The sequence below is a fragment of the Colobus angolensis genome, unplaced genomic scaffold (genome assembly GCF_000951035.1).
Source record: "Colobus angolensis palliatus isolate OR3802 unplaced genomic scaffold, Cang.pa_1.0 Scaffold103, whole genome shotgun sequence".
In the NCBI taxonomy this organism is placed as follows: domain Eukaryota; kingdom Metazoa; phylum Chordata; class Mammalia; order Primates; family Cercopithecidae; genus Colobus; species Colobus angolensis.
This window is the reverse complement of record NW_012111253.1, coordinates 3,155,782-3,179,205: the sequence shown is the minus strand read 5'-3', so window position 1 is coordinate 3,179,205 and position 23,424 is coordinate 3,155,782. Positions and strand designations below refer to the sequence as shown.

Genomic DNA, 23,424 nt, shown 5'->3' with positions numbered 1-23,424 from the left:
ATTACCACGGACATGAAAGTCACCTTTGACATTTACTGGAAAATTTGATTTTTTTTTTCTGTAACATTATGAGCCTCTTTCCCCCACAAAAAAAATGTTTTATTGCATCTTCATTGCAAATCTAATTTGTAATTCATCCCTTGCTTACTCATTTAAGTCAGAGATGTGTGCTGAAGAATATCAGTCAACCAGCCTGGAAACATTTTTCTAATAGTAAATGTAGAATGTAAAGGAAATTACATTATTTTGTGTTCTGTAAAATGTATAATTTTAAAAAAAACTTCACTTATGTTATTTAACATTTTAACTAAAAAATTCAAATTATGTCATAATCATTCAGCAATACAAATGTTGGTCACCCACAAGAGAAATCTAGTTGTAATTACATTATAATAATTCAATAATATAAATTTTTATTATCCCAAAGAAAAATTAGAGGAAAAACATTGGCTAAAATGTTGCAAGTAGTAGATTTATGGAAATATTCAGCATATGGTGTGAGTAGATGCATGATAAACACAGACATGAAAAAAATTAAATTGCTCTTGCTGGAGAATTTGAACCTAAGAAAATGCTACTCTAGGTATCCATGCTTTTACCACTTGCTAACAAAAGCTTCTAATGGCTTGTATCATTACAGAGAAGAGATGCATGCTCTTGAAGGACTCCCCACTACCACATTCTCACAAGTTATTGGAAAAAACTTCAGAGTTTGGGAACAGTAATAGCTATATTTTAAGAATTTTGTTATTTGCCTCCATAAATGAATGCCTGTCTACCTCATTGGCCTGAAAATTGTACCACATCTGTAAGATGAATCATTTGGCTTTCTAGTTGGTCCTGGGGGACAGGAACACAGCCCACAGATTTACCAGTAGCTGACTGCCTGGTAAATGTTTACTTATAAATTAGCGTGGGTGATAATTTCTTCAGGTAATAAGCATAGATTACATTTAATGGCTTAGACATTATACATTATGAACACAGTATTTTATGTTGAAGTAAATGTATATGATAATTAATATGATACCTAAATGTAACTCAGAAATTGTGAATTAGAGAGTTTAAGCAAAGTTAAGCATGTATTACAGTGCATCAGCACTTAAAGGCTTTAGGAAAGTTTCACAATGGCAAAGCAATATCATACAGTTCACCCATACCATGTGTTAGGGATTTGTTTATTTTTTAGATTCTCTTCTCCTTTCCCCACAAACCAACTCATTCTGTTACTGAAGAACATTGCTTCTTTCTTGACAAGCAATACAACATCAAAATTTAGGCTTCTGGAGCTGAGGTGAGTAATCTGTCAGCAGGGACACCATGACAGCCTGATGACACAACAAAGAAAGAAAGAATGGATAAACATTAGCGACAGTCTGCTTAGGGACCTAGAGAAGGTGAATTAGGTTTCAGCTTTGCAGGGCTACAGTTAAAATGCATTTTCTCAAGAAAATGGTAAGAGAACAGTTCTGAACTAATATTTATTTATTGGAGGAGGGGATAAATGAAGGTCAACAGAGATCAGACTGACCCAAATAGATACACAAACACTGCATAATTAGGACTCACTCCAGGACTAGTGGGTCACAGAGTTGAAATGAGATGCTACAGTGATAGCCGTGATTGAATTTTCCAGTCATAAGTAAACCTAGTTATTGGCTAGTTTTAGAGAAATATAATCCCTCCTATCCCAGATCCTTGTGTTTATACTATGGTTTGATCACTCACAACCTAGAGAAGTTTAGGATGAATCAGATGTAGAGTGATCTGAGCAATGTCTGCTGTCTGAAGCTGGGTATTCCTGAAAGAGTATTATCTCTATAGCCAAGAGTATACAGCTTCCCCTTGGTCTGTCAACCACAAATGGTAATTTTCACTTTTACTCTTCTCAACCTCCACAAGAATGACAATAATAATATCAGAAACAATGGTGAATGTTAGCTGAGTGCCTACTAGGTATTAGACAGAATACTAAGTACCGTTTCATGTATTAGCCAAGAAATATTTTTCAAGCACTATGCCAGGAGCTTTGGTGAGCTAGAGGGAAATGCTCACTCATTACGTCATTTAATACAACAAAATTCTAAGGTAGCTTTTATTATTATAATTTATAGTTGAGGAAATCAATCCTTGAGATGACAGATAGTGCAGAACTGGGTTGGAACCCAGGTTTTCTCTGACTCTATTCTTTTTAAAAATTATTATTTTTTTGATTGATAAATTATAATTGTATATATTTATGGAGTACAATGTGATGTTTTGATATATGTATACAATGTGCAATGATTAAATCAAGCTAATGAACATATCCATCACCTTACTTACCTTTTTATGGAGAGACATTTGACATTTCTTCTCTAAGTTATTTTGAAATATATATTATTATTGACTATGACAATCATTCTGCTGTGTAATAGATCTCAAAACCTATTCTCCCTGTCTACTTGAAACTTTGTACCCTTTGATCAACAACTCCCCATTGCCTTCCTTCCCATCCCCTAGCCTCTGGTAATCATCATTCTACTCTCTACTTCTATGAGTTCAACTTTTTTAGAGTCCACATATAAGTGAGATCATGTAGTATTTGTCTTTCTGTGCCTGGGTTATTTTACTTAGCATAATGTCCACCAAAAAACTGTTAGAACTGATAAGGGAATTCAGTAAAATTACAGAAAATGAAATCAACATACAGAAATCAGTAGCATTTCTAATATACTAATAATCAACTATCTGAAAAGAAAATTAAGAAAATAATCACATTTGTAATAGCAACAAAAAATTACTTATGTATAAATTTTATCAAGAAGGTAAAAGACCTGTTTACTGAAAACTATAAAACACTGATGAAAGAAAATAAAGAAGACACAAATAAATGGAATGATAGCCCATGTTCATGGATTGAAAGAATTAATGTTGTAAAAATGTCCACACTACCCAAAGTGATCTACAGATTCAATGCAACCCCTATCAAAATTTCAATGTCATTTTTCACATAAATCAAAAATACAATCCTTAAGTTTGTAGGGAACCACAAAGACCCCACATAGACAAAGTGATCTTGAACAAAAGGAAGAAAGCTGGCAGCATCACACTCCTTGATTTTAAAACATATTATAAAGATATTTTAATAAAAAAAAGTGGTACTCTCATAAAAACAGACACATTAACCAACAAAACAGTAAGGAAAGCCCAGACATGAACCCATGCATTTATGGTCAATTGCTTTTTGACAGAGGTGCCAAGAGCACATAATGGGGAAAGGACAGTCTCCTCAGCAAATGGTATTTAGAAAACTAGATATCCACAATGAGATCATTTGGACTCGGGAAGGGGAACATCACACACTGGGGCCTATCATGGGGAGGGGGGAGGGGGAAGGGATTGCATTGGGGAGTTATACCTGATATAAATGATGAATTGATGGGTGCTGACAAGTTGATGGGTGCAGCACACCAACATGGCACAAGTATACATATGTAACAAACCTGCACGTTATGCACATGTACCCTAGAACTTAAAGTATAATAAAAAAAAAAAAGAAGAAAATGTGGCACATATACACCATGGAATATTATGCAGCCATAAAAAAGGATGAGTTTGCATCCTTTGTAGGGACATGGATGCAGCTGGAAACCATCATTCTTAGCAAACTATCACAAGAACAGAAAACCAAACACCGCATGTTCTCACTCACAGGTGGGAACTGAACAATGAGATCACTTGGACTCGGGAAGGGGAACATCACACATGGGGCCTATCATGGGGAGGGGGGAGGGGGAAGGGATTGCATTGGGGAGTTATACCTGATATAAATGATGAATTGATGGGTGCTGACGAGTTGTTGGGTGCAGCACACCAACATGGCACAAGTATACATATGTAACAAACCTCTACGTTATGCACATGTACCCTAGAACTTAAAGTATAATAATAAAAATTAAAAAAAAAAAGAATTAAAGAGAGTTAGGGCCTTGCTCTGGATTAGGTTTTGGCTTAAGGTAATGTTATGGTTGGTTTGATTTATCTAGACCAATAAAACTTTCTCTATATCAGCAATAAAAAAAAAAAAAAGAAAGAAAACTAGATATCCACATGCAGAAAAATAAAATTGGACTCTTGTCTCACACCATATTAAAAAATCAACTCAAAATGGATTGAAGACTTAAATATAAGCTCTGAAGCTGTAACACTACTAAAAGAAAACATAGGGAAAAAGTTCTGTCTTAGTCTGTTTTCACACTACTGATAAAGACATACACGAGACTAGGAAATTTATAAAGTAAAAGAGGTTTAATGGACTCACAGTTCCAATGGCTGGGGAGGCCTCACAATCATTGCAAAAGGCAAAAGGCGTATCTCACATGGTGGCAGGCAAGAGAGAGAATGAGAGCCAAGCAACAGGGCTTTTCCCTTATAAAACCATCAGATCTCATGAGACTTATCCAGTACCGCGAGAACAGTGTGGGGGAAACTGCCCCTATGATTCAATTATCTCCCACCAATCCCTTCCACAACACATGGGAATTATGGGAGCTACAATTCAATATGAGATTTGGGTGGGGACACAGCCAAACCATATCAAGCTCCAGGACATCAGTCTGGTAATTGTTCACATATGACCCTGAAAACACAAGCAACAGAAACAGACATAGACAAATCAAATTGCATCAAACTAAAAAGCTACTGCACAGCAAAAGAAACAATAAATAAAGTGAAGAGACTATCCACAGAATGGGAGAAAATATTTGCAAACCATACATCTGTTAAGGGATTCATATCCAAAATATATAAGGAACTCAAACAACTAAAGAGAAAGAAAACAAAATAACCTGATTAAAAAATGGGCAAAGGACCTGAACAGACATTTTTCCAAAGAAGATATACAAATCATCAAGTTCATGAAAAAATGCCGAGTATAGGCCGGGCGCGGTGGCTCAAGCCTGTAATCCCAGCACTTTGGGAGGCCGAGACGGGCGGATCACGAGGTCAGGAGATCGAGACCATCCTGGCTAACACAGTGAAACCCCGTCTCTACTAAAAAATACAAAAAACTAGCCGGGCGAGGTGGCGGGCGCCTGTAGTCCCAGCTACTCGGGAGGCTGAGGCAGGAGAATGGCGTGAACCCGGGAGGCGGAGCTTGCAGTGAGCTGAGATCCGGCCACTGCACTCTAGCCTGGGCGACAGAGCTGAGACTCCGTCTCAAAAAAAAAAAAAAAAAAAAAAAAATGCCGAGTATCACTAATCGTTAGGGAAATGCAAATTAAACCACAATGAGATATCACCACACACCTATGAGAGTGGCTTTTATTTTTACAAAAATGAAAGATAAGTGTTGACAAGAATGCAGAGAGGGAGGATCTCCTGTGCATTGTTGGTGGGAATCTAAATTAGTACAGCCTTCATAAAAAATGGTATGGAGGTTCTTCAAAAACTAAAACTAGAACTCCCATATGATCCAGCAGTCCCATTTCCTAGTATATATCCAAAGGAACTGAAACCAATCTGGTGCAGGGATATCTGCACTTCCATGTTCACCGCAGCATTATTTACAATAGCTAAGATATGGAATCACCCTAAGTGTCCATCAATGGATGAATGGATAGAGAAAATGTGGTGTATATATCCAATGGAAAAGTATTCAGCCTTAAAAAAGGAAATCCTGTCATCTGTGACAACATGGGTGAATCTGGATGACTCTACTCTTAAAAGGTAGTTTTGTGGTCTCTCAGGTACTTTTTCTTACACTTCAACCATACTGTACACGTGTTCCTAGCCTATATCAAAAGTGCAGGTCTTGTATTTCAAAGGTGTTAACTGAATATACTTATCAAAGTTATCACATGCCAGGCCCTGTGCTGAGTGCTGTATGTGCATCATAACATGTAATATCCTTTCCTACTGTATGAAATGGTAAGAGATGTAAAATACAGATCGAGAAACTGAGATGTAGGAATTTTCCTGAGTGGTGGTGGTGAGAGGTGGATCTGCACCTACCTGTCCCTGGGTCCTGACTACAATGCTCACATGACTCTGATCTCACTGAATCCTCATAACCTTAAGAGGTTGGTTCTATTTTTTTACCCTCATTTTTCATATGAATAAACTGGTCTTAGCGAAGTTAAGGTATTTGCCTAAGTTGATTAGGAGCCCAAGATCACAGAGAGAGCCAGAATTTTAACCTGATTTGCAAAACTTATGTTCCAAAACCAATTCCCTATATTGCCTTTAAGCTGCAAAAATGTATGAGTCCATATTTAAAGTATGTGTCAGGCACACTTCTAGGTATAATAAAGAATGTTACAGACAGGATTACTGCTTTCATAAAGAAGTTTTCATTATAGTGGGGGGACAGGCAACAAACAGACAAAAAAATACAAAAATATCAAGTAGTGCCATTAGAAAATAAAATGTAAAAAGGAGATAAAGGAGCCTTGGGAACCACTTAAGAGTGGGTGACATGGGAAGATCTTGCTCAACAGTAACATTTAAGGTGATGTCTGAATGACAAGAAGGAACTGGCATAAGAATGTCTACCAGGTGAAAGACACTGTAAACTTTTTAATGGGTTCCTGGGAGCCCCTCTCATTTTTGCTTTGTTTTTAATTGTGTATGGATTGTGTCAACCTTATTTCCAAATAAAAACTTACAAATTCAACTTGGATTAGGATTGTCAGATTCAGTTAAATAAACACAGATAGACAAGCAGTTAAATAAGAATTTCAGATAACAACAAATACATTTTTTACTGTATGTTCTAAATAGTACATGAGACATACTTATACTAAAAATTATTCATTGTTTATCTAAAATTCAAATTTAACTGCGTGTCCTGTATTTTATCTGGCAACTCTAACCTGGGGAGAAGTAAATGACTATAAAATACTGTGAGTTACATTTGCAATGGTGTTCTGGACTTAAGAGTCATATGTGGATAACAGTGCTTTGAAGTGTCAGCTTTTTTTCAGGATCCCTTTAAGTTATTTTAGCTCCAGTGTAAAATTTATAGGCAGAGGAAAAACATCTGTCCACTTTTTGTGAGTCCTACTGCCTTATTAATCACTGAAAAATACAAAAGCAAGCTTCATGGAGAGGAAATGGGTGATTTTTGTTTTTAAACAAAGGGATCCAAAGACCTGTGCACCATGAAGAGAATGATGCAATTAGTGAAGCATTCTGAACAGCACTACTGGAAATCTCTTAGCATGGAGGCCTTAAAAAGCTACTCTGAGCACTGAAAGAGGACACTTCGGCTTTAAAAAATGCTACACCATTAAAGAAAAAGCCCTTCATCCTATTTTAGTTATATACCTTAAACATCAGTCATTACAGGCATTTCAGAACTAGAGGGCCACATTGTGGCTTTCCTTTCTTATTTAATCCTGATTTTAAATCAAGTTGTATGTGTGAAAATTATTCCCTGGAGTAGTGCTGTCCAATAGAGCTCTCGGCAGTAATGGAAGTGTTCGATGTCTGTGCTGTCCAATACCAATAGTGTAGCCACCAGCCACATGTGGCTATTGAGCATTCAACAACTTGGCTGGTATAACTGAGGAACTGAGGAACTGAATCTTCTTTTTTTTTCTTTGTTTTGAGATGGAGTCTTGCTCTGTTGCCCAGCCTGGAGTGCCATGGCACAATCTCGGCTCACTGCAACCTCTGCCTCCCAGGTTCAAGCAATTCTCCTGCCTCAGCCTCCTGAGTAGCTGGGATTACAGACGTGCACCACCATGCCTGGCTAATATTTTTGTATTTTTAGTAGAGACAGAGTTTTACCATGTTGGCCAGGCTGGTCTCAAACTCCTGACCTCAAGTAATCCCCCTGTCTCAGCCTCCCAAATTGCTGGGATTACAGGCATGAGCCACCGTGCCCGGCCTGAATCTTCGATTTTGTAAAATTTTAATTAGTTTAGATTTAAATTTTAAAAGCCACATATGCCTACTGGCTACTGTATTGGATAGGCTAGTCTGGAGGAAAACAAGTATTAGAACATGTTAGAAAAATGTATCACAGCAGTGCTGAACCTAAAGGCTATTCTAAATAAGCTGTATAAGAGTAATTAATTTGCGGCCGGCTGCAGTGGCTCACACCTGTAATCCCAGCAATTTGGGAGGCTGAGGCAGCTGGATCACCTGAGGTCAGGAGTTCGAGACCAGCCTGGCCAACATAGGGAAACCCTGTCTCTACTAAAAATACAAAAATTAGCCAGGCGCAGTGGCAGGCACCTGTAATCCCAGCTACTCAGGAGGCTGAGGCAGGAGAATCACTTGAACCTGGGAGGTGGAGGTTGCAGTGAGCCAAGATTGTACCATTGTACTCCAGGCTGGGTGGCAGAGCGAGACTCCGTCTCAAAAAATAAATAAATAAAAATAAAATAATAATAATTTATTTGCCTATAAAATAGGAATTTAACATGGATAATCTCTAAGGTCTCATCCCACTTGAAAATGTTTATGCTTCTATGAACTGTACAGGCTATGTGTGGTGGCTGCATACTATTCTCTTTTTTTCAATCTCCAATGCCTGGCAGAGGACCTGGCACAGAGTAGATGCTCATTGTATGGCTGCTGAAATGAACTGAATTCAAAGGGACCTCCAAATCATCTAGCTCAGAGACATAAAGAGCACAACACATGCCTCACCACCTCCTTTCTAGTGTCTGTGTAAGGCACGCTAATCAGTTATGCCACTCTTTCTGTCTCACACCATAGGCAGGCTCAAAATCCTTCTCAGCGGAATTTCTGTAGCCTGGTGATAAGATTAGGGATCTAAGAATTAAAACTCATTTGCCATCTCTATGGCTCAATCTGCTTATTTTACAGGAGAGGACACTGGGACCTAGAGAGTTTATACTTATCTAAGATGGCACAGCCAACTAGTATTAAGGCCAGTTACAGAAGTCAAGTCTCATCACGTCCAGATGAGCATTGTTTCTACTTTAGACTCTCTACTTTCATTTTAACACGATTCTGTCTCTTGGTTTCTTTAAAATATTTCCCTCTAATAATAGTGGGTAACTCAGGGGTATGGGGAACGGGGAGATGGCGGTAAGATCTAGATGGATGGAAAAATGGGTGGATGTAAGATTTCACCGTAAATATTTCAACCATGTGAATACATTCCATATTTAATTTTTCAAGTAAATTGGTTTTAAAGATGTTGTTTAATATGCTCTTTAAAAAAATCAGAAGTTCAGAGCATCTCCATAATTGATGTTTTAGAAAGTTTCCTTTTTGTTTTCCCTACTGAATTTCTACAAAGGATCTACTTTGATGGATTTACTTGATTTATCTTTGTAACTTCAATTGTCTTCTGATGCAAAACAGAGCTCAAGGAAAATGTTTCGCTGTGTCTCTTCCTGAGGCATGTGGTTGGAGAGCTCACATTTTCTTCTTTGTCATCTAGATCTTTGTTACTCAAAATGTGGTCTGCGGGACAGTGGCACCTGCATTAACTGGGTCCTTATTAGAAGTGCTGGGCTGGCACGGTGGCTCACACCTGTAATCCCAGCACTTTTCAAGGCTGAGGTGGGTGGATCGTTTGAGGTCAGGAGTTCAAGACCAGCCTGGGCAACATGATGAAAACCCCATCTCTACTAAAAATACAAAAATTAGCTGTGCATGGTGTCGCCTGCCTGTAATCCCAGCTACTCGTGAGGCTGAGGTAGGAGAATTGCTTGAACCCGGGAGGCAGAGGTTGCAGTGAGCCGAGATCACACCATTGCACTCCAGCACCAGAGCAAGACTCCATCTCAAAAAAAAAAAAAAAAAAGATAGATGTGCCAAATCTCAAGCCCCATCTTAGACCTGCAGAATTCAAATCTGCAACTTAACAAGACCCCCTAGGTAATTTAAATGCACATTAAGGCTTCAGAAGTACTGGCCTAGATAACAAGGTAATTGACATTTTGGCCAAAGTTAGTGTCCTGAGGTGGCAAGCTGGAAAGATGCGGTGAAAAAAATCATCCCTGTTATTAGATATGACAAATTTAGGCCTAATATACAAGCTTCTATTGAAAAGGGAGTCATGGTTGGCTGCCAAGCAGCCATAGTTGAGCTTGAACCCCTGCTTATTTTATAGGGTCTGTATCAGATCAATAGTGAAGATGATGATAATGAGGGTAATAATTATGATAACAATATTTACCATGTGTTGTGTGTTATGTACTATGCTAAAAGCTTTACAAATATTACTTTAATGTTCACAATAACCCTATTCCAATTTATAGATTAGATAAATAATTAGCAGCTCGTCCTTTCCAACTTGCTTTTCTCTACTCTAGAGGCTGAAAGCTAAAAACTACATTTCCCAAACTCCCTTGCAGCTAGGGTACAGGCATCCCACTCAGCTGCATCTACTCCAGACTTGGATGCAGAAGTGAAAAACATGCAGTAGAAGCCGTCTTCAGAGAGATTGGATCTTCTGCTATATATGCAGGTAGAGAAATCTATTTCAGCTGTGGTGGCTGTAATGGAGTATCTGACATCTAGTTTCAAGGGCCTTAGGCACCAGGCTGTGTCAGTGGTGTTCTGGCTACAGAAGAACCACAGTGTCATTGGGCAGTTTTTCTGCCTATGTTGTCCCTGGCTATGTGGTGTCCAGGAATTATTCACTGCACTTCCTTTCCCAAAAGATTCTGGGAGCAGCTTAATGTCTCTTATTACATTATTTTCCATGTATCTACCTAGAGTGGACTCCCATTGGCAAGTAAGATCCTTGCTGATACAGTAATTGAGACCAGTTAAGTCACTAAAAGCTAAAAAATGGTGGAGCTAAGTTAGACATGTCAGTACTATTTTCCAGAGCAGGTGACATTTGGGATATTGTAAAGCAAACATATGGTTAATATTTCCTAGAATGACAGTGATGAAGATGAAACTAGTGGCTTTATCTGAAAGGAACCATTAATTTTTAAGATAAGTTTTGCCATGAGATTTGGAAATGTTCTATACCTAAAAACACATGTATCCCTATGGCCAAACTCAAAGAACCAAAACAAGTATCTAGCCCAGTCATAAAGTAAGGCGTGGAATGACGAAAAAGAGAAGGGAAAAAGTAAGATGTTTTGAATGCCCAGTTTATACAGGAACTGAATTAGGGGCTTCTCTAAACATGAAAAAAGAGATTCTAAAATAAGAATTATACAGCTTACAATGGTTGGCAAACAATGGTGGCTGGTGCTCAGGCAGATCAAGGGTGGTAACAATTTTAGTTAAAATGGATTTATTTGAAAGGAGATTAATCTCACTCCATGCAAATACACTATAAATGCTAATAAGCACTAATGATGTATTATAAAGTTTCTGGAAAAAAAATAGATGCTACATGAGCAAGTAATGTAGTTGGATAATCTCACTTGCTTATTCTTTCCCCAAAGGCATGAATGACCAAGTTGGAACCACACAAAGAACTTATCCTCCATTCCTTGTTTCTTGCTTACCATGATTGTCCACTTTCTGTTTTCTGCCTCTGGGAACACTAGTGATCGTGGAGAATAAAAGACTTCATCGTCCACTTCTTCTGGCTTTCTGGGCAAGCAGTGTAAAAATGTCCAGTCAGAGGCAGCAACTTTAGCAGTCTAAAGAGATGGGGATAAGACCATATTTTGACTATTATATGTGCCAGTCATATTTGTTTTCTTCAGTATTTAAAAACACACATGGCCTGCAGTCAGAGATCGGTGCAAAGGGAGAGACAAAGGAGCAGAGCGGCGGTTTTATCTCAAGACACCCAGGAGAAATATATGTGGTACTTTCTTTTTTTTTTGAGACAGATTCTCGCTCCGTCGCTCAGACTGAAGTGCAGTGGTGCGATCTCGGCTCACTGCAACCTCCGCCTCCAGAGCTCAAGCAATTCTCCTGCCTCAGCTTCCTGAGTAGCTGGGACTACAGGCATGCGCCACCATGCCCAGTTAATTTTTGTATTTTTAGTAGAGACAGGGTTTCACCATATTGGCCAGGCTGGTTTCGGACTCCTGACCTCAAACGATCCGCCTGCCTCAGCCTCTCAAAGTGCTGGGATTACAGGCATGAGCCACCGTGCCCGGCAAGTCTTTTTTTTTTGTTTTTTTTTTTTAAATTTAAGAGAGCATCACTTCAAGTTACACCAGTAACTCAGTTTTCTGGTATTCTATCTAGTGGAACAGTGGGCATTTCAGTAAATAACTCTACTAATGTAATATGTGGCTGATAGCAAAAGTCACCAATTATAGTCCACTATATTTAAAAAGTTGCTTTGGTGTGATAATATTATATTTGGAGCTTATCTCCAAATTATTATTTTTAGCACTTGAAGCATACTTCATCACTAGTTAAAACAATTTGGATAAAAGTACTGAGGTAGGGGTGAATTAAACAGGATTATAAGCACTATGCATTCGATTTTTCATTCTTAATGCAAATGTACTAGCAGTTTTAATTTTCTCCAATAGTTAATTCCTGAAAGTTACATTTCCCTATATATTTCTATTGTCCACATACAGATTCAAAACTACATTCCTTCATACTTTCTTACCTTAAAATTACTGCCTTTGCACTAAAATTTTGTTTTACCTCCCACCCAAGCTCTAGGTTCAGAACACTTAGAGTTTCTAAAATACCAGCAAAATTACATGGAAAAAAATAACATTTATACATGCCATACATCAGTAAAATGACTGTTCTTCAAGCCTACAGTTCCAGCACCAGAAACACATATAAGATTGGCCAAGCAAGTGTAAGTAAGAGGTGATTTATGTAATTTAAAATATCTCCATGAAAATATATTTCACGCCGGGCGCGGTGGCTCAAGCCTGTAATCCCAGCACTTTGGGAGGCCGAGACGGGCGGATCACGAGGTCAGGAGATTGAGATCATCCTGGCTAACACGGTGAAACCCCGTCTCTACTAAAAAATACAAAAAACTAGCTGGGCGAGGTGGCGGGCGCCTGTAGTCCCAGCTACACGGGAGGCTGAGGCAGGAGAATGGCATAAACCTGGGAGGCGGAGCTTGCAGTGAGCTGAGATCCGGCCACTGCACTCCAGCCAAAAAAAAAAAAAAAAAAAGAAAATATATTTCACATGTATGATAAGGGATTAGCCATAATATATAAAGAGCTCCTATAATCAATAATAGAAAAGGCGAAAAAATAGAAAACGGGCAAAAAATGTAATACCAATTTATAGAAAAAAGGGCAATGCCCAATAAACATAAAAAGATGCTTAACTTCATTACTAACCAAGGAACTGCAAATTTTAAAAAAGATGAGATGCCATTTTTCCTCCAGATTTAGAAAAATTAAAAATGTAAATGAAAACTAAACATGGAGAGGGTATGGAAAAATAACTATAATATGCAGCTTCAGGAGCATACATTTTTAATCTTCTTTGGGTGAGCAATTTAGCAGCACTCTGATATTTTAAAAAGTATATACCACTTCACCCCAAAATTCTTCTTCTCAGGATCTTATTCTCCAGTAATATTTGCACAAAGAAATATGTATAAGCAAGTTCATTGCAGCACTTTTGTAATCAGCATTCTCAGAAATAGCCTAATTTATCAATAGGAAACATTTTAAGTTAATTATGGTTCCACTTATCCTTTGGAATTCTATGCAGCAACTAAAAAAAATAAAAAGTATCTAAATGAATGAGCAAGAAAATCTAAGATTTGTTAAGTGGAAAAAGTAGTAATAATAATAAATAATAAATAATGTCTAAAATTCATGAAAAATCAATAGTTATGTGTGTATTGAGGCATATATATGTGAATGCACAGAAAAGGTCTGCAAAGAGACACATCAAATTGTTAAACAGTGGCTACCTCTAGGAATAGTCTCTGTTAAAGAGATGGGAGAAAGACATTTTTACTTTTTATTTTTCAAACTTCTGTTCTATTTTATATGTAACAATAAAGAACTTGTATTGATGTATTACTTCATTAATATAATATTAATTGTACTTGCTTAATCCCTTTCTCCACCAAAATAGATTCGTTGCTTTGCTGGCAAAACCTCTGTGCACTTGGCTTTTTGGGTATTTCTCCAGAACATTGCTTCTCAAAGTGTGGCCCTGGAGGCAGCAGCATTGCATCACCTGGGAACTTGGTAGAAATGCAGATTCTCAGGTCTCACCCTGACCTGCTGAATCAGAAACCCTGGGGGTGGGACCCAGCCAGCTGTGTATTAACAGCTCCTCTGGGGATGCTGATACCTGCTCAAGACTGAGAAGCACTGCTCCAGATCTTACTGGAAGACCGCCAAACAGATGAGTCCCCTGGAATGCCCTGGAGGGAGTTAGCAAAACCAAACTGGATTTAGAGGTCCTTGGAAAATAGAGGCAAGGACTAGCCTGAGGAGCATAGTTAAGGGGCTTTTCTTAGGCGAGAAATCAAAAGAAACTACATGCATCAGAAGTAACCTAATTTCTTTAAACACACAAAGAGTAAAACACTGCAATGCCTCGATTCTTGTGAAAGGGAAAAGCCTGCTCCTCTCTTCTGACCGGGTTTCAAATTGCTTCATCCAGCACAAAAATGCCTTTCCAAAGGACACAGCTAATCTTTGGAAGGAGAGAAGTCCCTAGGGGATACAGTCAGTGAGTATTTTTATAGGCAATGAAAGGACAGTCTGCTCCCCCTAAAATGAATGAGTGATTAGATGGTTCTGGCCTTTATGAATGGAATTAATGAACCTTCAGAGAGGCATCAATTTGTACCTTCATTGTAACCTGGTAACCTTGGAAAGCCTGGAGCCGCTTTTTCTTCTCCTCTTCTTGTCCCATGCTTATCCAAGTGTCTGTAATTAATACATTGCCTCCATGCGCTGCTTCCAATGGATCATTCGTCAGCAACAGCTTGGTACCATTCTGGCATACATAAGCACGCTGGTTAGATAACTTCATGGGACAGTAAAAGGCAAACACAGCTTTACATGTAAAGAGCATACCTCTTTGGCATACTGCTCTGACAACTTGGTTACACTAGGATCCGGCTCATAACCCTACAGGAGGAAAAATTTAACTGTTATTTAAGTAATTTTATTATACATGTTTTCTTCCATATATATTATTTTCTTTTCAATATCTCCTCTCCTTCCCTTTTTCAAGATGTGGTCCCACCACGTTCAGTAAAATATGATTTTTACACCTAGAATTCCAAACTCAATCGTGCCTTTTGGAATTTAAAAAAGACAACAAATTGCCCCATCTTTCACTATCTCCAACTTCTTTACTCATAAAGGCAAACATAAGACATGGTGCTTTCTAACTCTTGGACACATCTCTTCCGGTTTCCATAATGGCTTAAGAGGATTATATTCAGAAGTGTACAAATGAATGCATGTTTGTCTGTCTTTGCACATGCTATCCTTTTTTGTCTGAAATTCTTTCTTCCACCCACTCCATGTGGGTAACTTTTTCAGGTCTCAGTTGAAATGCCCCCTCCTCAGAAAAACCTTCCCTGACCATCCCAGCTCAATACCCCCTCCCCCATTACACACGTCTCATTCTTTGGCATTCCCCAGCAAGCATTTTGAGTGCAGGGTGCTTGTTTTGAAAGGCATTAACAGAACAAATACATTGTTTTTGCTGAGATTATATATTTGTTTGGGATTGTTTGGTGAGGGCAGAGTCAGACACTAGAGACGCGAGCGAGGTGCCTAGGGCAAAACATTTTAGGAGGCGCTATAAAAAAATTTAAAGAAACACGCATTCTCAGGGCCATGCATGCACAAATTTTGCACCCTAGGTGACTCGCTTGCTCAGCCTAGCTCCTACTCTGGGTGAGGGGACGTCATGGGAGGAGCTAAAGCTCCCCAAGCTATCCCAGGTTCTCACAGGCAGCCTCCCTGCCTCTACCCTCACTCTCCAACCTATTCTGTACACAGCAGCAATAACTGTCTTCTCTGAAGCCTCTGATGTTTACTACTTGTTTCTTAAGTCAAAACTGATTAAGAGCATCAAGGCTCCCCACCTCCACCCCCTGCTACTGTCTCTTTTAATTCTTCTCAACATCTTGCTTCAGGAAAGCCAATCTTATTGTCATCCCTGTACACATCTTGCCCTTTTCTGCCATCACAGCCTTTCACCCTTGAACACCTCCTCTCTTGTCCCCTCCTGGGTGTCTTCATCACAATGAGTCAGCTCCTCAAAACTCTAGCCCAGCCTCACCTCCAAGACCCTCCATATGGAAGTCTCGTCAGTTCAAACACAGTCATTATCCTCACCTTCCTCTATCCTTCTCATTTCCCCAAGTTCTTAGCATTGAATACGAGTTGACTTTTATCACTTTTCACTGAGGCATTGTGGTGAATGCTGTGGTATGCTCCCCAGATCCCCCTCCATGAATAATCATGAATAAAGGACTTATTCCCCCAGCTGCTGGGAGTGCTGCCAGAAGATGGCTTTCAACTGTCAGCCCCCTTTGGGCACTGCCTCAGCTGCAGAGAGCAGCCTCACCCAAGGTCACACACCCTTTCGGGGCAACCCACATTCAATGGCTGATTGACAGGAGGGTAAGAAAACCTGACCCCCTATGCCCAACTTCAGGCAGCTGAACGGACATCTCAGATCCAGAACTTTCCATAAGATCAGCCAAGGCTGTTGTTGGGCCTGCATCGCAACTCAGCTTCTCCCTCTTCTTACTCCTGCTTCCTTCCCTTCCTTTCCACAGTTGTTCATTTCAAGGGCAAATGCTAATAAGCATCCTGCCTGTCCTGCGCGCTAAACTCTGAGTCTGCTTCCCAAGAAACCCAACCTGTGACAGGCATGTCTAGGTTTATTTGTGAAATTGTGTTTATTTGCACATGATCGTCTACCATAGTTTCTTCTTCTATTAAAGCATTCTTGAAAGAAGAAACTACTCAGAGGTTGATGAAGATGCCTGCGGACATTTTAGCAGCTTTACTACCCTCATGTAGCGATGAATTCTGGGGCCTTGTTTATAGAGATTTGGGGAAAGTAATTAATAAAGGCTAGCTAATTTAGCAACTAATGTTGTGAACAGCCATACTGGTAAACATAAATGAAGAGACTTGGATATTACCCCAGGTGCCTCCTACCCTGAAAATTTAGCCTTCCCTTTGGAGAGTAGGTTTTATACTCCCTAAGTATAATAATTCTTAGAAAAGGAATCAATAAATACTTAGAGAACCAACAGAGAGGTTTGGAAATTAGAAAATCACCCAACCTTGCATGCACTGTGGCATGACTTAGAATACAGAGAGGAATTCTTTACTCACATCTCAGCTTTCAATACTAAATCACTCACTAGCCTTTACATAAATTTTAAAACCAGACAAAGAAGGTGATTAACACACCCAGTTCAGTCTAAGTATTCACTTAGAACAATGTTAAAATCATTAGTATTGATAGTTTATGGAGCAATTTTACAATCATGGACAAAATTATTTTTTCTTGAACATGTAAGTTATTCTTGGTTAAAGAGCGGGAAAATAGATTAATCATGGCCTTGGAAACGTTTCAGTGTTTCTAAAATTTACAATAAATCTCCTAGCTTTATCTTTAAAGGAAACAGGTCTGCTAACAACTAAAGACTTACAAATTGATGGAACGACTTTTGCACTATCAGACTTTCCAGGAGATTTTGCAAAACTCTTACTCCCACCAAGGTTTAACCAGGTTTTAGTACTCTTTATCATGTAAATGAGTCTCTGCATAAGAACATACTGCAATTACTCTGTAATATTAGAATTTTTTCCTTTGATGTTAATAAAACATCTTTGTCATACAATAAAATGTTTAAACCATATATTTCTTCAACAGAATGAAGCCTTCCAAAAGATCTTTATACCAGCGAACAATTATTGTTAATGTATGTTTCATCTGTGGGACCCAAATGCAATAAGAGTTTGCATTAATACAGAGCCTTTCTTCAAACTAGCTTTGTATGGAGAGTGTACTCACCCTTCCCATAAAGTGAATAAAAGCCACCTTAAGCACATATAGGATCTGACCCTTATTTCAGTTCACGCTGAATAAAAGAGGAGAATTATCTGTTGTAAGGATCATCTCTCTGAGTCCCGCAAATTTACTATAATAGGATGACTTCCACTGCATGCAGTGGAAATTTTTTCTATGGCAAGTGTACTTGGTTGAATAGTGTTCTTCAAAATTCACGCCCACCCAGAACCTCAGAATGTGACCTTATGTGGAAATAGTCTTTCCAGATGTAATTAGTTAAGATGAGGTCATACTTGATAAAAGTGGGCCTAAATTTAATATGGTTGGTGTCCCTATAAGAAGAGGGAGATTTGTACAGAGAGACACAGACACAGAGGTAAAGTGATGGGAGCAGAGATTAGAGAGATGCACCCATAAGCCAAGGAACGCCTGGGGCTACTAGAAGCAGGAAGAGGCAAAAAATGATCCTCCCTGAGAGGCTTCCGAGGGAGTGTGGCCTGTCAACACCTTGATTTCAAACTTCTAGTCTCCAAAACTGTGAAAGAGTAAATTTTTACTGTTTTAAGCCGTGCAGTTTGTAGTAATTTGTTACAGCAGCCCTAAAAATCCAAGACAGCAAGATAAAAACACCTGGTGAAAGCATTTGGTGGTGTCTAGTTTTGTTTTGGCCGGATGCAGCAGATGATGCTGGTGCTCTACTCAGAGGCCCCCGGGAGATCCCTCTTCATGGCTTCTGCTCCCTTCCCCAGTTTCAGTGTTTTTAACACCTAGTGCTTGCAGTTCGTCTTCAGGGGACAGCTCTCTGGCTACCAGGCTGCTTTTCCCATCAACAGTGCCAGGGGATTTACCACTCCACCTCTTCTGCTGCCCTTGACCAATGCGGGGATAACTTTAGGGCATAACTTACACTCCAGAGCTCACCTGTGAGATGAGACTGAAGCTACTTTCTGTGGGACTGTGCATGACATGGGACTAGGGTGACCAAATCACCTTGGTTTGCCCGGACTCTCAATTTTAGCCCCCCAAACCCCATGTCCCCAGAAATCTCTTGATCTTGGGCAAATCAGGATGGTTGGTCACTATAAATGGCATCCTTGCTTAGATTCTTCCCTTTCCCTGTCCTGCTCCCTCTAATCCCTTAGGGATCTCCCTTGGGAGTACTTCCTTCATAAATCATCTGTACACAAATCCCCACGGTGGTGTGCTTGTGGGGAACCTGGCCTAAGGTTGATATTTAGTAACGGTGCTGGAACATTTATTTTACCATGTGAAAGAATATGTATAAATAAAAATATATACCATCTACGTTTGTGTAAGTACACTGTATGATGTTCCCACAACAAAAAACTCACCGAAGGACCCATTTCTCAGAACGTATCCCTGTTACGAAGCCATACATGACTGTATGGTGAAAATAAAGTCTCCCTCCTACCTCTATCCTCAAACCTCCCAGTTCCCCTCCTCAGAGGCAACAATTATTACCAGTTTCTTGTGTATCAAAAGGGTTACATTGGGCCTATGAAAGAAGTCATGTATTCCACACATGCTGTGAGAGATAGCAGCAAGGTAGGAGGTATGCAGGGGTCATTTTCATAGCCATGTGGGGCTCAAATTTTATAAGCCAAAAGGCCCCCAGAGTTGAGTTTTGAAATACCAAGCTGATGTAGATGCCATCACTGTGATCCTCACATTGGATTTACATTTTTCTGCCAAATTCCAGTATTAGAAAAAGGATAGTATCATTCCCATGGATTGAGAATCCTATGCTGCCTGAATTTTATTGCTTTCTTCAGCCTTTGTGGTGGTAATGCACGATGCCAGTCATCATAATGGCCTACAGCAGGGTATTCAAAGGGATAATTCAGACATGCTTTTAACACTGACTCATAGAATAAAAGGCATCAGCCAAGACTATCTCTTATTGTAGAGATGGAAAATTGGACTCTCAAGAGGCCAGATAGCTATTTAATAGTAGGGCTAGTAACGTAACCTAAATTTTGTGGCCTCACCTGTGCTATACCTAAATGGAAGAGAGCTTTTTTGTCACTGGGTAATTGCATCTGAGGATGATTTAAGAGAGGGGTTAGTTTCAAGGCAAAAAGTTTCCCTACCTTTGGAGTAGCTGCCTGAAGGTGCATCCCGAATTTCGCTGCGCTCATCATGATGGAGTGCAGGATATTGTTCCCATCCCCGATCCAGCTGAGGGTAAGACCTTTCAGAGAGCTATAGTGTTCCTAAAAGGCAAGGGATGAAGGAGATGAAATCCAGGAGTAAATTCGCTTATGCGTAGCAATTATTAAGGTTAAAATAAATAGTCTTAATCTCAATATTAGTGCCTTGTTAGAAGGAATGAACTCCCAATTTTTTTGCATTACACAGAGCAATTCAATAAGATGAATGTACAATCACAAAAACATGGTAAAATGTCTTAATATCTTAAACCAAGGCATCATATGAACTTGTACAGAGACTAAGAGTTTCATACATTTCAAATCTGAATCTTAGTTGTATTCATTCATTGGATACAAATGAGCACCTTTAACGTCCAGACACTGAGACACTGTCCTTGGCCCTGGAGATATAACAATAAACAAAAGAGATAAAAATCACTGCTTTTATGGAGCTGAAATTCTTTGGTATGACAAAGGGGAAATACAGAATACCTGGAACAGTGTAGCATGGTGGCTCAGAGCATGTTCCCATTATATGAAGTTGACAAAGATGCTCAATAATACTGTTAGTTGGCCAGGTGCGGTGGCTCATGCCTGTAATCCCAGCACTTTGGGAGACCGAGGTGGGTGGATCACCAGAGGTCAGAAGTTCAAGACCAGCCTGGTCAACGTGGTGAAACCCCATGTCTACTAAAAATACAAAAATTAGCCAGACGTGGCACACACTTGTAATCCCAGCTACTACGGAGGTTGAGGCATGAGAATCACTTGAACCCAGGAGGCGGAGGTTGCAGTGAGCCAAGATCATGCTGCTGTACTCCAGTCTGGGTGACAGAGTGAGACTCTGTCTCAAGTAACAATAATATTGTTGGTTGTTTATGGCTATAGATATGTGTAAAGATACTAATATCAGGATAATAATATATTTGTGGAAGGGAAGAAAATGAGATCAGGCAGAGTCACATGGTGGGCTTCAACTCCATCTGTAATGTTTTATTGAAAAACAGCAAAGAATTATAAAGTAACTACTCCATCACGTTAAAAATTGACAGAACTGTGTGAACACGTGAATGTTTGTTTTATTTTCTTGAAGTGTCTGTAGGTTTTATATATTTTATATATTTAAAAAGATTAAAAAAGAGAAAGGCTAAGCAATTTGGAGATCACAGAACTACTAGTTAGCTAAGCTAGAATTTAATTCCAGATCCATCTGATTTCAATTCCATGCTCTTAACAAGCTGCTATTTATTCATTCAGCTCCTACTTTAAGTATCTCCTATATGAAGGCATTACACGAGGTCCTGCAGGGGACATTATGATGAACAGGACAGCTCATTTTTCCTCAATGAATTTATAATCTAGTAATGAATGATAAAGCCTCGGGGGAAGCATTAAATTATCTGGTGTATATGTAAAGCCACAGCCCCAGACAGTCACTTTGGTATCTGACATAATTATATCATCTTCTCTGCATGGATCTCATCCTCATGTCCAAAGTGTTTTATTTTGAGCTTAACCTCACATTTAAATGTGTGTAGTTTATTCAAATGTGGAAGAAGATGGGCCTATCCAGTTTACCTTGTCTCCTCAGTCATCCATAGACATAGAAACCATGGCTGTTAGGATTTCCAGAGGCAATACCATTTAGATTGGCTGTGGCAAACCAAACAAGGGAAATCTTTCAAAGTTATTCAAGTTCCTAATTTGGGAGGACTAGAATGGCTAAATTTGAGCTCCAATTCTATAAATTCTGCATATTCTTAAACCTACTTTTAAACAACTAGTTTATTAAAATGATAGAAAGTGGCCCCCTCTCCCAGAGTGACTTAGTAACTGACCATTTTGAATATTCAAAGCACACTCCACCAGTCTTCACTCCCAAGCCACAGACTCTGATGTCTATAGAATCACATACGGCTTGTCCATTTTGTATGCTCCAGTGTTCTCTGTTCATTCGTTGTGTTAAATACGGTACCAAAATCAAAGGGATTGACAGAACAGAAGATGAGATATGGGCTAAAAGACTTTGGGAATAGAGTTGAGTGCAGAAGGATCTTAGAGTCTGTTTTTAACAATGCCCTGTTTTCCCCAGAAAATGCACACATAAGCTATAATTCTTTGTCAAGCTGGTATTTGAAACTAAAACACCAATGCCATGATTTAAGTAAACGGTTTCACTTAGAGCAAGTCAGGAATTATTTGTTGATTTTTCTCTTTTGTAAGACAAATAAATAAACCAACCTGGAGCGTAAGGTAATCAGCCAGGATCTGGATAGGATGGTATAAATCTGACAGCCCATTGATAATTGGGATGGATGCTTCTTTAGCCAGGGTGTCCAAATCTGATTGTTTATACACTCGAGCCAATACTGCATCTGTCATGCTAGACAATACACTGTGGCAAACCAAGAAAAAGATAATCTAAGTTAATTATGCTTAATAATGCCTTATTTAATATAAAATAAGAAATAATAACAAGAAATACTAACAAATAGAATTTTTACTACGTGAAAAAACCTACCAACATTACAGGTTTAAAAGGTAATATTAAACATGTATTCATTACATAAGCCAGATGTTCTACCTTCCACGACTTATCCAGTGACCAGCGATTTTACATTTTTTATGGAGATAATTGTGGGCCCAGCAGACATAATGATGAATTATAATTGATAAATCGCCATTGGTTAAAAGGGACAAGACCAAAAGCAAGATATACAGAGAAACATTAATGACCTGCCATATGGCTAATTTTCTTTCACATCATCCGACAGAAAAAAGATACATTTTCACTGTGGAATTGCAAGTCCCAGTGTGGCAGCCATGCAAGTGCACACACAGATCGCCCTACAGAAGAGAACTTGCTGTGAAGAGAGCCATTGGCTGACACTCTAGCGGCTACACCTTCGGATGCCCTGCAGCATTCCCGCCAAGGTCACCCTCCCTAGGCGGTTCCAAACTGATGACAGAACACGGTGGGGAGAATAGCGCTGGGCCATTCCTTCCTGACAGGGGACCTCTCTGATGGGCAGTCTGTGCTCTGGGGCTCCCCATCAGCCTGGCTGAGACTTTCTCAGAGCTGCACTACTGGATGAGGCTCTCCCTACCCACCCGTCCTTCCTTCCCACAGGGGTCAGACCTGCCTCCCTGTCCGAAGGCCCTCTTGGCCCATTCCTGCTTCCTCTCTCTTTTTGTTTCTTGGTGTTTCCCTCAATAAATCTCTTGCAAGTCTAATTCCTTCTTGGAGTCTGCTTCTTAGTGGACCTGAACTGACACAGAAAGCAATAAACTCTGGTGCTTACAAAATTCAAGGACTGCTTGGCTCCATGGATTAGAGGATCAAAGATTAAAAACTATA

General features: G+C 39.3%; 1 protein-coding gene across 2 annotated transcripts in view; it reads right to left on the bottom strand.

The window, feature by feature from the left end:
* Nucleotides 1–971: 971 nt before the first annotated feature.
* OTC (ornithine carbamoyltransferase) overlaps nt 972–23,424 on the bottom strand; it is a 77,142-nt gene continuing 54,689 nt past the window's right edge. For both annotated transcript variants that reach the window (XM_011942075.1, XM_011942068.1), the window contains 6 exons: nt 22,308–22,461; nt 20,007–20,129; nt 14,922–14,975; nt 14,692–14,841; nt 11,439–11,576; nt 972–1,328 (listed from right to left, as the gene is read on the bottom strand). In XM_011942075.1, the coding sequence (XP_011797465.1) occupies nt 1,269–1,328; nt 11,439–11,576; nt 14,692–14,841; nt 14,922–14,975; nt 20,007–20,129; nt 22,308–22,461 (679 nt within the window). In that variant the 3' untranslated portion in view covers nt 972–1,268. The remainder of the gene's footprint in view (nt 1,329–11,438; nt 11,577–14,691; nt 14,842–14,921; nt 14,976–20,006; nt 20,130–22,307; nt 22,462–23,424) is intronic.